This window comes from Nycticebus coucang, chromosome 24 (assembly GCF_027406575.1).
Source record: "Nycticebus coucang isolate mNycCou1 chromosome 24, mNycCou1.pri, whole genome shotgun sequence".
In the NCBI taxonomy this organism is placed as follows: domain Eukaryota; kingdom Metazoa; phylum Chordata; class Mammalia; order Primates; family Lorisidae; genus Nycticebus; species Nycticebus coucang.
In genome coordinates this window covers 25,149,503-25,164,380 of record NC_069803.1, presented here as the reverse complement: position 1 = coordinate 25,164,380, position 14,878 = coordinate 25,149,503, and the positions used below count along the sequence as shown (strand labels likewise).

The 14,878-nt window shown below is 43.1% G+C and overlaps 1 protein-coding gene across 5 annotated transcripts in view; it reads right to left on the bottom strand.

Moving 5' to 3' along the window:
• Positions 1 to 14,878, bottom strand: part of DOCK5 (dedicator of cytokinesis 5) — a 197,573-nt gene that overhangs the window by 77,776 nt on the left and 104,919 nt on the right. For all 5 annotated transcript variants that reach the window (XM_053578247.1, XM_053578246.1, XM_053578249.1 and 2 more), the window contains 5 exons: positions 13,454 to 13,583; positions 10,255 to 10,327; positions 6,115 to 6,257; positions 3,077 to 3,202; positions 1,004 to 1,128 (listed from right to left, as the gene is read on the bottom strand). In XM_053578247.1, the coding sequence (XP_053434222.1) occupies positions 1,004 to 1,128; positions 3,077 to 3,202; positions 6,115 to 6,257; positions 10,255 to 10,327; positions 13,454 to 13,583 (597 nt within the window). The remainder of the gene's footprint in view (positions 1 to 1,003; positions 1,129 to 3,076; positions 3,203 to 6,114; positions 6,258 to 10,254; positions 10,328 to 13,453; positions 13,584 to 14,878) is intronic.

The following is a 14,878-nucleotide window of genomic DNA, read 5'->3' as shown; positions in this document are numbered from 1 at the left end:
GCGTACAGCAAGTTCAGGGCTGTAACCTTTCCTAGTAATGAACCAATTAGTTGAGCAGGACCCTTGATGGGCACTTCTGAGCCGGTCAGCAGAGCTGAGTACTGACCAGCAGGAGGAGACATGTACTTGAAATGAGCTTGTAAGGTGTGAGGACTCTAATCAATGGCAGAAATAACCCATTCCCATCTGGTGGCCCACAGCTCTCTGCGTATCTGTCTAACACAGACCGCTCCTTGACTTTGTAAGCTGTTTGGGTATCTGTTTCCTCTGTAGATTGTAACATCCCTGGAACATGATGGAATTGTAGTTCACAGCTCCCTGAGCACGGATGCGAAAGGACATTCCGTGCGTTGAGTAAAGCAAGAGCTTGAACTTTAGATTACAAATCAGGTTACTAGAGCTGATGCCACACCCTTCTCTGTGCCCTGAGAATCAAGACTGACTTCTCTAAACGGATAGGAAGGTGCCAGACTTGGAGAAACTCTGGCCTGGAAATCAGGAGACCTAGATCCCCTCCCAGCTCTGCCAATAACCCTTGTATTTCCCAGAGAAAGGATTTCCTGCAGTTTTCTGATCATTAAATCTAAGAGCAGTCAGTGGTAGCCCCGTCCAGTATGACAGACTCTGGGGACACATCTTCTTTAGTTCTCCCATCCTGGTGAAGAAGAAATGTGCCTTCCAGTGCCACCAGATCCCTCCGGCCACTGTACTCAGCCCCAGTGGAGCTGATCAAGCTTGAAAGTGGCTAAGTAACTTGGCCCTAAGAAGGAACCTCCACATCGGAGGCTCCCACGTGAAATCATCAGTGGCTGTACGCATTTCACAGCACCGTGGAGATGCTTGTTTTTAAGCGTCTCGATGACTTTATTAGTAAAACTGGCCATTGCTAATCACAAATTTAACAGGTTTTGTTATCTTTCCTTGCGAAAAACCCAATGCAACCTGACGTGGAGAGGACACTGAAAGACTGAACATCTACGGCCCTCGGGGGGGCCCCACCCACCTCCAGCATCTCGCCCTCCGCGTCGTGCACGGACATCGTCACCTCCACGTTCTTTGGTGTCTTCTTTTTCCCTTTGTCAAACTCGCCGTGGATGAGGGTGATATAAATATCATTCCGAACATCTCCTGCAACATGACAAGACGCCATTTTTAAGTTTCAGCATGTAATTCTAAGACATTGATGAAATACATAAACTATGAAATGGTTTGGCTTTGTCACGGACTAGTCATGTGACACAAGTCTTCCATACATCGTTTCTCTTTTCAGCTTCCCTCATTTTGCCTTTCCACACATACCAAGCCAGAATTCAAAGATAAACTCACCTTGCCCAAAGGACAAATGTCTCTACTTAATTTTTTCAGATTCTTGTCCCACTATAGTGGTAAAACTGCCTTCAGTTAGAGAATAGTACCAACAGTTATTTTTATTTCCTGCACCAGTACTTTTCTAAATTATTGTTTTTAGTTATGGGTACGTAACAGTTATAATGGTATCTATTTATGGGGTACGTGTGATGTTTTGAGACAGGCATACAATGTGTAATGATCAAACCAGGGTAAACGGGATATCCATCACCTCAAGCCTTTATCATTCTTCATGTTAGGAACATTCCAATACCACTCTTGTCGTTATTTTAAAATATACAATATATTATTATTAACTATAGTCACCCTGTTTTGCTGATGACTAGATCTTATCCATTCTCTCTAAGTGTATTTTTGTTCCCATTACTATTCTCACTTTATCACCTCAAGACAAAACATTTTCCCAGAACAGTGATGATGTGTATTAGGGTAAAATAGCTCTAAAATGGAAAAAATAAAGAACTACTTTTTTTTTTTAATGAGAAAGAAAATCTCACTTTCTAAGTCTTTTACTCATTCATCCCACCATACCCACCATGTGCAGATTACGTGTGCAGCAACGCATTATTACTGTCTCTTAATTTCCCAAAGGAGGAATAAGCTCTTGTATTACTTTAAAAGAGCCTGAGTTTTTCATGCAGTAGATTGGTTGGTTTTTTCCAGAATTTTTCTAACATGGCATGGGTTGGCTTTCTAGAATTTTTTTTTTTTTTTTTTTTTTTAGGCCAGGGCTGGGTTTGAACACGCCACCTCCGGCATATGGGACTGGCGCCTTACTCTGTTGAACCATAGGTGCTGCCCGGCTTTCTAGAATTTTTATTAATATTAATTAGTTTATATTAATATACAGAGAGTTCCTCTAGGGATCGATTTCCTTTTACCGGAATGAAGATTTTGCACAGACATGGGTGAAGTCAGTGAATTCACGTGAACACACATGAAGGTCACCCACATCGGGTGGCAGAAAAGGTAAAACTGAAGTGAGAACCTGGAGGATGTTTACAGTCTTGTCACCAAAAAGAATGAGGAGATCCAGAGCACAGTGGGAGCTTTGCAGGATGGAGCAGTGGGTTCCCTGAGACAGAGCAGAGCAAGGAAGCCACCTGCTGGAAACGTGCAAGAGGAAGGGATGTGCTTGAATAAAGCACACGTATCTCATAGACTGAGAACTTCTGCTATTTGGGAGGGTCTGAGTGGAATATAAAGGAAGAGAGCATGAGTAGAAATTTCCCTTTTTTTTTTTCCTGGAGGTAGTGTCTCATTATACTGCCCGGGCTAGAGGGCCAAGGCTGTTCACATGTGCAATCCTGCTGCTGACCAACATAGGAGCTTTGGCCTCCTCAGTTTCTGACCCAGGCTAGTTCACCCACCCTTAGGCAGTGTCCAGCTTAGTGCAGACCCTCAACTGCCGCACAGCACTGCAGCCCAGAACTCCTGCACTCAGGGGATCCTCCTGCCTCAGCCTCCCGAGTAGCTGGGACTATAGGCATGGAGTAGAAAATTTTGACTTATGTTTAACAAAGTGTTATTTTGAGCTCGTACACCGGGTAGCTTTCTAAGGTACTCGAGCAAGGCTGTTTGTATATCCCACTGTCTCAGTACCACTCAATATAAATAAGCCAATCTTAGGGGTCCAAGTTGCCTCGACTGTCCAATTAGCAGTAACTGCTCCTGGCAGGAAGTAAACAGGTGAGTAGAAGCTGTTTACCTGGCAGAATTATTTCAGGAAAGCCCATCTTCCGGGCTATTGCTGTTGATCTGTCAACTAAGTGTGAAAAATTCTTCTGAACTTGTGCGAGGTCACCTGGCAAAAGCTTCAAGGACACCCAAAGACCTTTAAAGAAATAAAAGATAACCTGTTCGTTCATTGTAGGATCTATATAACACATACATGTCAATGTTGAGAAAAACAGTCATATCCAGATCTCTTATTATAAAGATGTAAATTCTCCCCCAGTTAAAATACAATTTTAACGATACTCCCATCAAAATCACAACAGGCCTTGAAAATTGGACAGAAATGTGAACAGATGCTTATGGTAGGGACCAAATGAGTAGAAATAGGCCCTATCTTGTACCAAATGATGAGTGATACTGCTGGTAAAAAGGATATATTAAATAAAGCAATATCAAAGTATATTGTAAAGCCACAATAATGTGTGATACTAGTGGTTAAAAAAAAAAAATACATAAAGCAATGAAATTAGAGTGGTGCCTGTGGCTCAAAGGGGTAGGGCACCAGCCCCATATGCCAGAGGTGGTGGGTTCAAACCCAGACCTGGCCAAAAACTGCAAAAAAAAAAAAAAAAAAAACAATGAAATTAAATACTATAGTAGATAGTAATTTAATAAATAGCAAAAGAGAGATAACAAATCATGAAGAAACCTAACTATATAAATGCACTGGGATAATTTTCTTGCTACTTAAGCAGAATTTAATTTCACAACTCTTATTTTCATTAAAATAAATTCCCAATAAAGTAAATAGGAAAAAAGACAAAATTAAAAGAAAATTAAGTGTACATTTGTTAAGCCCCTGAGCAGGAGCCATTTTTCTGAGAGAAACAAATAGAAAAAAATTGCAGACACAAAAGAAATATCTATATACAAACTAACATCTTTGATATGCATGAAAAGTATACTACAAAAGGGTGATGTAAGAAACTGAATTTGTATCCATTAAAAGAATCTCACAACTAACCAGGACAGGAATAGACAATTCGCACGGAAGTAAAAGAAGTTTATACATATTTGGTAAACCAAAATGTGGAAAAATATGTCTTAGATAACACAGAAAGATTATTCTCCTCCTTATATAAAGAACTCATAAAATCCAAGAAGGAAAACTTCAGGAAACCCATAAATACTTATGAAGACTAGATTAATTCACCTATGAGTCATTTCTTAAAACGCAAATGAACTAAAAGAGTCCACTTTTCACCTTTCAGCAGGTAAAGACACTAAAAACTCAGCTCACAAAGTGAGCAAAAGTTTAGTAGACGAACATTTAAACATGGTGATTGGCACTCACTGGAAGAAATCTATGGCAAGCGATCTGGCAATGTATCTTGGGGATTAAGCTTGTTTCTACCATTTGACCCAGAAATCTTACTGCTGAGAATTTCCTTGGGGAGGTAGTGCTAAATATAGAAAAAGTCTTAAGTAGAGGGTGGCGCCTGTGGCCCAAAGGAGTAGGGCACCAGCCCCATATGCCGGAGGTGGCGGGTTCAAACCCAGCCCCGGCCAAAAAACTGCAAAAAAAAAAAAAAAAAAAAAGTCTTAAGTAATCCTAGCAAAGTTATTTAAATTTATGATGGTGACAAATTAGAAAGTACTTACATGTCTAGAAGGGATTTAATTTGCTTCAATCTAAGCAATGGACTATTACACAGCCAAAAAAATGTTTGCGAAGAACATAAAAACATTTGCAAAGTGGTTGTTTTGTCAAGTAGCAAAAGTGGAAATGACTTTTCAGTTTTATTAAAAAAAAAAAAAAAAAAAAAATCACACATCCCTGAGGTTGCCATACATAAGGAAAATGGGAACTTATAGCTAAATGCACTTTTATTTACAAAATATTCATTATAAAATTTTACAAAATACTTCTCTACATGTTGATATATAAATATAAAAAAATATTAAAAATATAAAGTATGAGTTTCTTTTTTCTTTGCAGTTTCTGGCTGGGGCTGGGTTTGAACCCGCCACCTCCAGTATATGGGGCCAGCGCCCTATTCCTTTGAGCCACAGGTGCCGCCCAAGTATGAGTTTCTTAAATTTCCTGTTCATGGTGACTTTGGGACAACTTGCCTTTTAAGTATGAGAGTTTCCCGTTCTAATTGAAATTATATTCTTAAGAGTTCTAAAAACCCATAATATAGTAAGGTATTTGTTTCAGATTCTATTTGATTTAAAATTCAGTTTCAATAAGCAGAACTTCTCTCAGTTAAAACTTTATCAACAGAATGTTCTGTGGAGGTACTAAAAACAACTAACAAAGTTTTGGATTACTTTATATTAATATATATTCACATCTGTATTCTTCCTTCCTCTCAATTTTGGGAAATGTAATGGGATAAACCTATTCAGGTCGGAACATAATTATTATTCACGAATCTCTTCTGTTTGTATGTTCACCTGGAGCCAGCCTCAGGAATGCAGGGTAGACAAGAGGAAAGATTCAGGGGACATGGCTGGGCTCAGTGGCTCACGCCTATAATCCCAGCACTCTGGGAGGCCACGGCAGGAGGATCACTTGAGCTCAGGAGTTTGAGACCAGCCTGAGCAAGAGCAAGAGCAGCCCATCTCCACTAAAACTAGAAAAATTAGCCGGGAATGGTGGCAGATGTCTGTAGTCCCGGCTACTCAGGAGGCTGAGGCAGGAGAATTGCTTAAGGCAGGAGTTTAAGGTTGCTGTGAGCTAAGCTGATACCATGGCACTCTAGACTGAGCAACAGGGTAAGAATCTGTCTAAAAAAAAAAAAGATTCAGGGGATAAAAATATGTTCCATAGAAATTCCAAAATACAACACTGCTCCAAGTCACTGCTGGGTGTATCTCAGCGTTCTTTGAGTATTAAAAGTGTCTGGTACAAAGTGAGGTGGGTGGACCCCAGCAGAGGCTGTTTTTTAATCAGGAAAGATAAAGGAAGGACAGGAGTCCAAGCACCCAGCCGAACGTCGCCTCACCCTTAGCAAAGGCCTTTCTCAGCCCAGCACACAGGGCCCAGGGCCCAGGGCCACGTACCTTGGCCTTTGTGATTCACTTCCTTTGCTGCTATCACTTTGTTTAAGACTGAAGTGAGGGGCTCATTCTCCCCGATCACGTGGGATGTTATCAAGGGTGACATGATGAGCTGCCTCTGGCGGATGTAGGTTTCCATTGCGATCCTGGGAGAGACAGAAATAAAGGGTGAGGAGAGAAGGGAAGTCTGGGGAGCACAGCCTCTGATAGTGGTGACCTGTATGGGAGTAGTCGGGAATATCACACTACACTCTATCCTGCCTTTGGGTGCTCATGTTAAACACTAAATTCATCTGGGAAAGATCTGAGGCAAAGAGGAAGAAAGAAACCCAAGAATAAACAAAACTGAAGGCCAAATGTTAACAGCTAAAATGAAAGGCAACACTCCAGGCTCTTTCGGAGCTGCTGTAAAGGAATTAACAAAGGATCAACTGCGGGACAGGCGGGAGGCAGGGGCCCCAGCCCTATTCCTACTTGACAGTGAGCTCTGTCAAGGTCTCCCTCCAGACCTTAGTGTCCTCTGAAGACAGGAGATGGGCTCTGATCGCACACCTTTTGAGGCCCCCCCATCCAGTGCTGATACTCGGTGTAGGAGAGCAGTGTACAAGCAGGGCATCTGGTGGGTGTTCGTACATTTCCGTGCCATAACTGTACCCACAATGGCAATGGGTGCCGCCAAATAAGCTCCACGTGAATGGTCACATCAGGTTGAGGCTCAGAAACGGTAATCAAAGAACCACACAGAGTCCCCATCTTATGGACGGCAGACATGTCATCAGTAACTGCGTGTCGCCTGGAGTTATCCTCTCTGCCCGCTCTGGGCAGGCCAGCTTTCTCTGCAGAGTTCCTTGCACCCTGAGAATAAAACTCACTGCATGTATGAAATGGGACTGCCAGAGTCTGAGATTTTTTTTTTTCCTAAATGACTCTGTCTAGATGGATTTGTAAAACACACATACAAAACCCTCCTAGAGGAAAACACTACAGAGTGTTTGAAGTGGATCATAAAACAGATTATGAAATAGGTCATAAATCTTAGAAGTTCAATGCCAGAGTCTGCCACTCGCATGGTGAACACGTCACTGTGGCTGCTGGCTGCACAGTGTCCAGGAATCAAGTTAGGGCCGGGTTTGTCAGGGACTCAGAGTGTGTGTTATCATACCGTGGGGACTCACTGTGGTGACATGGCTTCAGGAGGACAGCTGGTTCAGAAACGGAGCAGAGAGGCACATAACCAAAGAAAGAAACCCCCCATAAAGGTGAAAACAAATATAGAGATAGATATTTCAAGTAACTTTCATATCCATGAACAGCGCTCCTATTATATATAATAATATTAATAGCACACACATATATATATAATCCATTCTACATGCATATGGGAGGAGCAGCATTTATAGGTATAATACTATGTATTATATTTTATACACATTTATATTTATTCAACATATAGTTTTTTACTGTATAACAATGTTTCGCTCATTGATAGCCCACATACACAACGGTGGTCCCGGGATACTATAAAAGAACTGAAAAGTTCCTATCGTTTAGCAAGGCTGTAGCTGTCCTAAGGCTGTAATGCAACAGCACCTGTTCTATGTTTATCTATATTCAGACTTACCACTATGTCACAACTGGTTACAGTATTCAGGTGGAAGCCCCAGGGCAACAGGCTAGACCAGGCGTCCTCAAACTATGGCCTGCGGGCTACATGAAGCGGTGTGAATTGTATTTGTTCCCATTTTGTTTTTTACTTCAAAATAAGATATGTGCAGTGTGCATAGGAATTTGCTCATGAGTTTTTTTTTTTTTTAAACTATAGTCTGGCCCTCCAATGGTCTGAGGGACAGTGAATTGGCCCCCTGTTTAAAAAGTTTGAGGACGCCGGGGCTAGACCATAAAGCCCAGGGTGTGGGCTACATGCTCCAGGTTTGGTTAAGACTCTGTGATGTCTGCACAACAATGAAACCATCTAATGATGCTCAGAATGTCTCCCCATCACCAAGCGATGTATGACTGTATTTTATTTAGCATATTATACGTGATTTAATATTTATGAATTCAATTTACGAATAAGTTAACATTGTATACAATTTAATATACTTAAATATGTTTGTATATTAAATAACATATCTTTATATATGTGTATATTCTATATGTGTGTATATATACATAAAAACAGGAGTGGCGTTTATGGATATGGAAGTAGAATAAATATCGGCACGGTACCACATAAAACATTCAGCTCAGTATATTACTGGAAGGTCAACATACAGGTTGAGTACCCTGGCATCACAGCTCACAGCAACCATGAACTCTTGGGTTCCAAGGATTCCCTTGCCCCAGCCTCGTGAGTTGGCCAGTTTTTCTATTTTCAGTAGAGATGGGGTCTCGCTCTTGCTCAAGCTGGCCTCTGACTCCTAAGCTCAAGCAATTCACCTGCCTCGGCCTCTCAGAGTGCTAGGATTACAGGCGTGAGCCACCATGCCTGGCCTTAAGCAATGTAGGTTTCCTTATACTCACCTGAATACTGAATATCTTAAATGTTTAAAAAAAACTGCTCAAATCAAAACCTTGTTGTTTCAATTTGCACTTAACTGACCTTCAACATATTCACAATGCCACTTCTTTCTGCATTTATTTCCCTTTATGTGTCCTTATTTCTATTAATTCCTTTTTTATTATTTCTCACAAACGCTGCAAAATTTTTTTTATGTTTGGGAGGCGCCTGTGGCTCAGTGAGTAGGGCGCCAGCCCCGTATACCGAGGGTGGCAGGTTCAAATCCGGCCCCGGCCAAACTGCAAGCAAAAAACAAAAAATAATAATAATGTTTTAATGTATAAGTTGTTTACAATTTGAGGGTGTTTAAACCTACCAATTTCTCTTTGTTTTTGGTTGAATCTTTGGTGTCTGACTTAAAAATGGCTTCCCTCCTGTCACTGTTTCATAAAACTTGTATTTTCCTGGAATCTATTAAGATGTTTACTCTAATATGTTTAATCATCTGGAATTTACACGGGTACAAGTTGTGAGACAAGGCTCTAATGTATGTTTCTTACGTGGTTATCCAGTTTTCTCCTACCCCAATTTTTTTTTTTTTTTTGCATAACTTACCTTTCTTCATTAATTTGCAATATTGTTTGTAAAACTATGATATACTAACTCAAATATCTGTGGTCTTGTTTCTGCAATTCTTTGTTCACTGATCTGTAGAGGGAGTTACAAGTAAGCTGAGACAGTGACATCTAACTGGCACGACAGTGCCAGTCGGGGTCAGTTCCAGCAATGTTCCCAACCCCTGCCAGGCCAGCTAACCCTGCACTGGTGCTGGAGCCAGGCACACCTGTACTCCCAGTTACAGCCATTGAGACTGGCTCCCAACAGCTCCTGAAGCTCAGCGTGAGGGGCCTTGCAAAGCCCTGTGGGAATCCTTTCCTATACTTTCAGGCTGGCTGTCCCCCCACTTGCACGAACCCTAAGCCATGTATTGGTCAGTTCTTTGCTTTCTTATCTCCTAACATGCTACTCAAGAGTGAGGTCCCCTGGCCAGTAGCACCTGTAATCACCTGGAGGCTTATTAGAAGCAGACCTCAGATCTACTGGATTAAATTCTTTTTTTTTTTTTTTTTTTTGCAGTTTTGGCTGGGGCTGGGTTTGAACCCGCCACCTCCGGCATCGGCATATGGGACCAGCACCCTACTCCTTTGAGCCACAGGCGCCGCCCTGAATTAAATTCTTCATCCTAACACAACCCGAGCTGATTCACATGCATGACCCAGTGTGCGCAGCCCTGTGCTAACCCACAAGATCCCTATCTTCCGTGAAACCTGTTCTGTATGCTCGACTCCACAATCATGCCAAAATGGCACCATTCTCAGGGTCTGGCACGGATGGACATGGCCCTTGATTTATCTATTCCTTACGTCACTTCAGTAGACTCGGGAAAGTTTAGTTTGCCATCTTAAATCAGTCCAACATAAAGGACTTTGAAAAAATTTTGTCTTTTGTCCAGCTCCTATCTGACAATCTTCCCGCTACGAGCCCTCCCTTCCCCAATGCTTCCCAGCCCCCGGTTCTGTGAACACGCCATGCGGCTGGCTAACCCAGGTCTCAAGTCACTGGAGGAATGCCAAGGTACTTACTGCTGAAAGGGAATAAAATGCTGCTTTTCTTCATCGTCCACCTTCCCGTGTACGATATCGGTAATATCCATCACTAGAAAAGAGATAAACTTCACTAAAGAAAGTAATTGCTCCAGGTCTCAGTAAATTACGATGGAGAAGGACGGTAAATGCCAGGGGAGAAAAGACACCAAGCTGGGACGAAGAAGGTTCTTTTATTTCTAAGCCAGTGATGATTCCCGGTATTTCCAGCCCCGCAAGAGAACAATGCACAAGGTACTTGGGAAGAGGCTTGGATTTAACCGGATCAGTCCTGCAGGCACTTTAAAGATTCTACAAGATCGAGTTGCTAAATTCTTGAGAATTTTGACAGCAGATTACTTTTTTTTTTTTTTTTTTTTAGAGACAGAGTCTCACTTTATCACCCTCGGTAGAGTGCCATGGCATCACAGCTCACAGCAACCTCCAACTCCTGGGCTTAGGCGATTCTCTTGCCTCAGCCTCCCGAGTAGTTGGGACCACAGGCATCCGCCACAATGCCTGGCTATCTCTTTGTTGCAGTTTGGCCGGGGCTGGGTTTGAACCCACCACCCCTGGAACATGGGGCCGGTGCCCTACTCATTGAGCCACAGGCGCCGCCCGACACCAGATCACTTTTTAGTAAGTCTGCATTGAAAGCCACAGAGAGCACATGGTTTTGGCAGGAACATCATAAGAATTAAAGACCTGGAGAGAATCTCAAATGGAAATGGTCCGAGTGTCTTTCTGATTTGCCTGCTTTCCCAATAAGCCAGGTCACCAAGAGCACAGAACAGATTCGTGATTTGCTCCTTTGCACACAAGAAGAACATTTAAACGGTAAGGCTCTGTTCTAAGCCTACTGCAGGTGCTACAGATATCTTGGCCACATTTTGAGAGATAAGGAAACTGAGGCACAGAAACTTTAAAGAATTTACCCTAAGTGTTTAAGTGGTAAAGACAGGGTATGAACCCCACAGTGATTACAGAGCCAACCCATATAACCACCTCACCCAGAGAATTAGCACGTGGGCCACTCTGAAGCTACTAAAATTAGGCAGGGCTCCCAGTAAGTGATCCCTTAGTTATTAATAAATTACAGTCTGGCCATAAAACACACAGGAACAATCTACTCCCCAGAAAACCTGTTTGGAGATTAAAAGAAATACTGTGATCTGAGACAATAACTCATAATGAAAAATAAAGGTTAGGCGGCGCCTGTGGCTCAGTGAGTAGGGCGCCAGCCCCATACACCGAGGTTGGCAGGTTCGAACCCAGCCCCAGTCAAACTGCAACAAGAAAATAGCCGGGCGTTGTGGCAGGTGCCTGTAGTCCCAGCTACTTGGGAGGCTGAGGCAAGAGAATCACCTAAGTCCAAGAGCCGGAGGTTGCTGTGAGCTGTGATGCCACGGCTCTCTACTGAGGGCGACAAAGTGAGACTCTGTCACTAAAAATAAAAAAAAAAAAAAAAAAAGAAAGGTAAGGAAAGAAATGCCTTCTCAAAACTAACTCAGACAATGCAGTATGGAATCCTGGTGAGATATAGGAATAAGCAGGGTACACAGTCAACTTGTCGGCCCTTCATGGAACCCTACAAAAACTGTACTCAAAAAAAAAAAAAGGAGACATTTTTTATTTGACCTCCCAAAATAGGCAGTTCATTTGTCGATGCCATCACTTCGTTACTCCTAAGCTCTGCTAATGGTTGGGCTCAAGGCTCAGAGTAAATCAGACACCTCTCCCTTCCCGCAATGTTCAATACCCCAAACACACACACACATGCTGAAATAGAAAAGAAAGTAAAACTCCCAAGCTTCATGCCTGAGGCTCTCGGGCCCATTCTGAATGACGCTGCCCTTGAAGATGTCCTACCCTACTCCTTTTATGGAACAATAAGATCGTAAGATAGGCGGCCACCCTGTCCTGGGCCAGGACCCCTGTCCTCGTCTGAGATGTTATTTTCATTCTCTTTTAGGAAATAATGCTATTCCCTCTGGTCAGAGCTAGAGCAAGTGAGTCCCAGGACAGAAAAGGGGTGCAGCAAGTCTCATGGGGGACGGAGGCCACTGAGCTCTCCACATACCTCATCCGGCCGACCCTGGGAACATGGGGCATCTGGCCCTTGTTCCAGGAGCACAATTACAATGTTTCATTCATGGCCGTCCAACTGTCAGTGACCAAAATGTCAACATGAGACAAAAAAAACCTATTTCCTCAATTGCACCAGGGGAACTACAGGGGAAGATACCAGACCTCTTGGAAGGTTCTGGGTCTGCTGTGAGCCCAGAACAACGTTGCCTTTGAAGACCAAATTTCCTAGATAGGCAAAGCCCTTGCCAGTGTATTTTATGCCACTAAATTCAAATGCAGACAGAGGCAGGGGACATCCTCAGGGCAGTCATGCCTGAGGTTGTGAATAAGACACTGTTCTGGGCACTAGGTGGGGACACGGAACCCAAGAAAAGACGCCTGGTCACCCAAGGCAGCAGGTGTGTGCCTGATTACCCACCAGGACAACCTGTCTCTGGGCAGACCTGCCCTTCTCTCTTCCACCCTCTTTCTTTTAATTTTTAAAATTAAAGCAAAACACGCATAAATTTTACCATCTTTGCAATTTTAAGTGTATACAGTTTAGAGGCCTTAAGTGTATTCACATGATTATGCGGCCGTCACCATCATCTGTCTCCAGAACTTTTCCATCTTCCCAACTGAAAGTCTGTCCCCCTTAGACACTAGCTTCCCATTCCCATCCCCCAGGCTCTGGAAACCCCCGATTCCACTTTTTCTGGATAAATTCGACTCCTCCGGGTGCCCCATGTAATACAGTATCTGTCAGTTTGTGACTTGCTTATTTTTACTCGGCATCATGTCCTCGAGGTTCACCCACGTTGTGGAATGTGCCAGAATTTCCTGTTTGTGGCAAGGAACCCTCCATCGAATGTATGTGTACACCCCATGTTTTGTTAATGCGTGGCTATGTCGGTGGATTCACGCACTGGGCTGCTTCTACTTTCCAGCCACTGTGCATAATGCTGCTGGGAACACAGGTGCACCAACATCTCCTTCAGACGCTGCTGTCCAGTCTCACGACGTGGGACTGTTAGAACATCTGGCAGTTCCGTGTTTAATATCTGCAGGAACCATCGTCCTGTTTTCTACGGTGGCCACACCTTGTGCACTTGACGCTGGCTGTGTCTCCTACCTGCTACTCCGAAAGGTCTGCGGAGGCCACAAGTGTGCTTCTTGCCTTCCTTCAGCTCCATGTGGCCCACACGGATGATCTGGCAGACGAGGCTGATACGGGGTCGGATGAGATCCGTGCTGCTGAGGTCCTAAGGGGCAGACAGAGTGGGAGACCAGGTCAGGCTGAGTCAAGCTGCCACCTGCGTCTTTTCATTCAACAACAAAATACTGTGTTTGGTTCTCACGGCTGAAGTATGTCGGTGTCACACTGTCAAACTATGGGTGACCCAAATGTCAACATAAGACAAAACTCTATTTGATTGCGCGAACCGCTCTCCTCTCTTCCCCATTTCCATCCAAGAACTATCGTGGCATCACAGACAATGATTTTATGTTCATAAGAAAGTGCTTTTTTGTTCCCCAGTTCCTACTTCCAGTTTACAAATCAGTTCCTAGTCAATCTAACATTTCTAGCTGATCAAGGTCAGTACTGAAAACTCAGGACATTTCATTGTCACTACTTTACATCCTTCCAGGACATAACTCAGTCCAGGATGCGTTTCGGTGCCAAATAAAAAAAAACTTGCATCACACTGACATTTACAGAGTAGCCACACTAATCTGTGACTTTTCATTTCATCTTCAAACCAATCCAGAGACAACTATAACACAAGCCCAGCTTTCTATAATTACTCCCCTGCCTTATGAGAAATACCCACTGAAAGTGTCTTGTTATATTTTGTGGCTAATACTCTACACTTGATTGTATTCTTCAGGAGGGGTGAGTAAACCTGGGAATGAGCTCATGTATCTCATTTAATTTAACATCAGGAATAATTTAATTGCATCCCAGAACTGGTTTTATGAAAAAGTTGCCCAAGGCCTATTTACTGAATCAGGAATTACTTTAAAAGTAATCGCTCCAAATCCATTCCCTATAATTTAGTTAACTCACATCTCCAACATAGGAAGAGGTACCAATGATATCATCGTCCTGAATTTCTACCATAAGTTCTGCAAGACTTGTTAATAGAAAAAATAAAGACAGCAGGTAACCAGCTACATAAACTATGCAGCATTGAGGCGGCAGCCTCCCCTTATCCCAGGTGAGTGTGTTCCAAGATCCCCAGGGGATGCTTAAAACCACAGATAGAACCAAGCCCCACACATACTGTGTTCTTTCCCATACAGGTAACATGTGCGATCAACTTCCACCTTCTCACTTAAGGAAGCACTTCACAGCTTCTCTTTGACATATCTGAATGGCTAACGTCACTCTTCTTGTGCTCCGGCACCAACATCAGATAAGGGTGACCTGAACATTAGCATGGTGATGCAGGACAGTCCATCTGTCACCACGAGGGCTCCTAAGTGACTAACGGGCAGGGAGGCTGACAGCACAGAGGCAAGATGGCTTAAGAGTTCATCAACCTACTCAAAATGG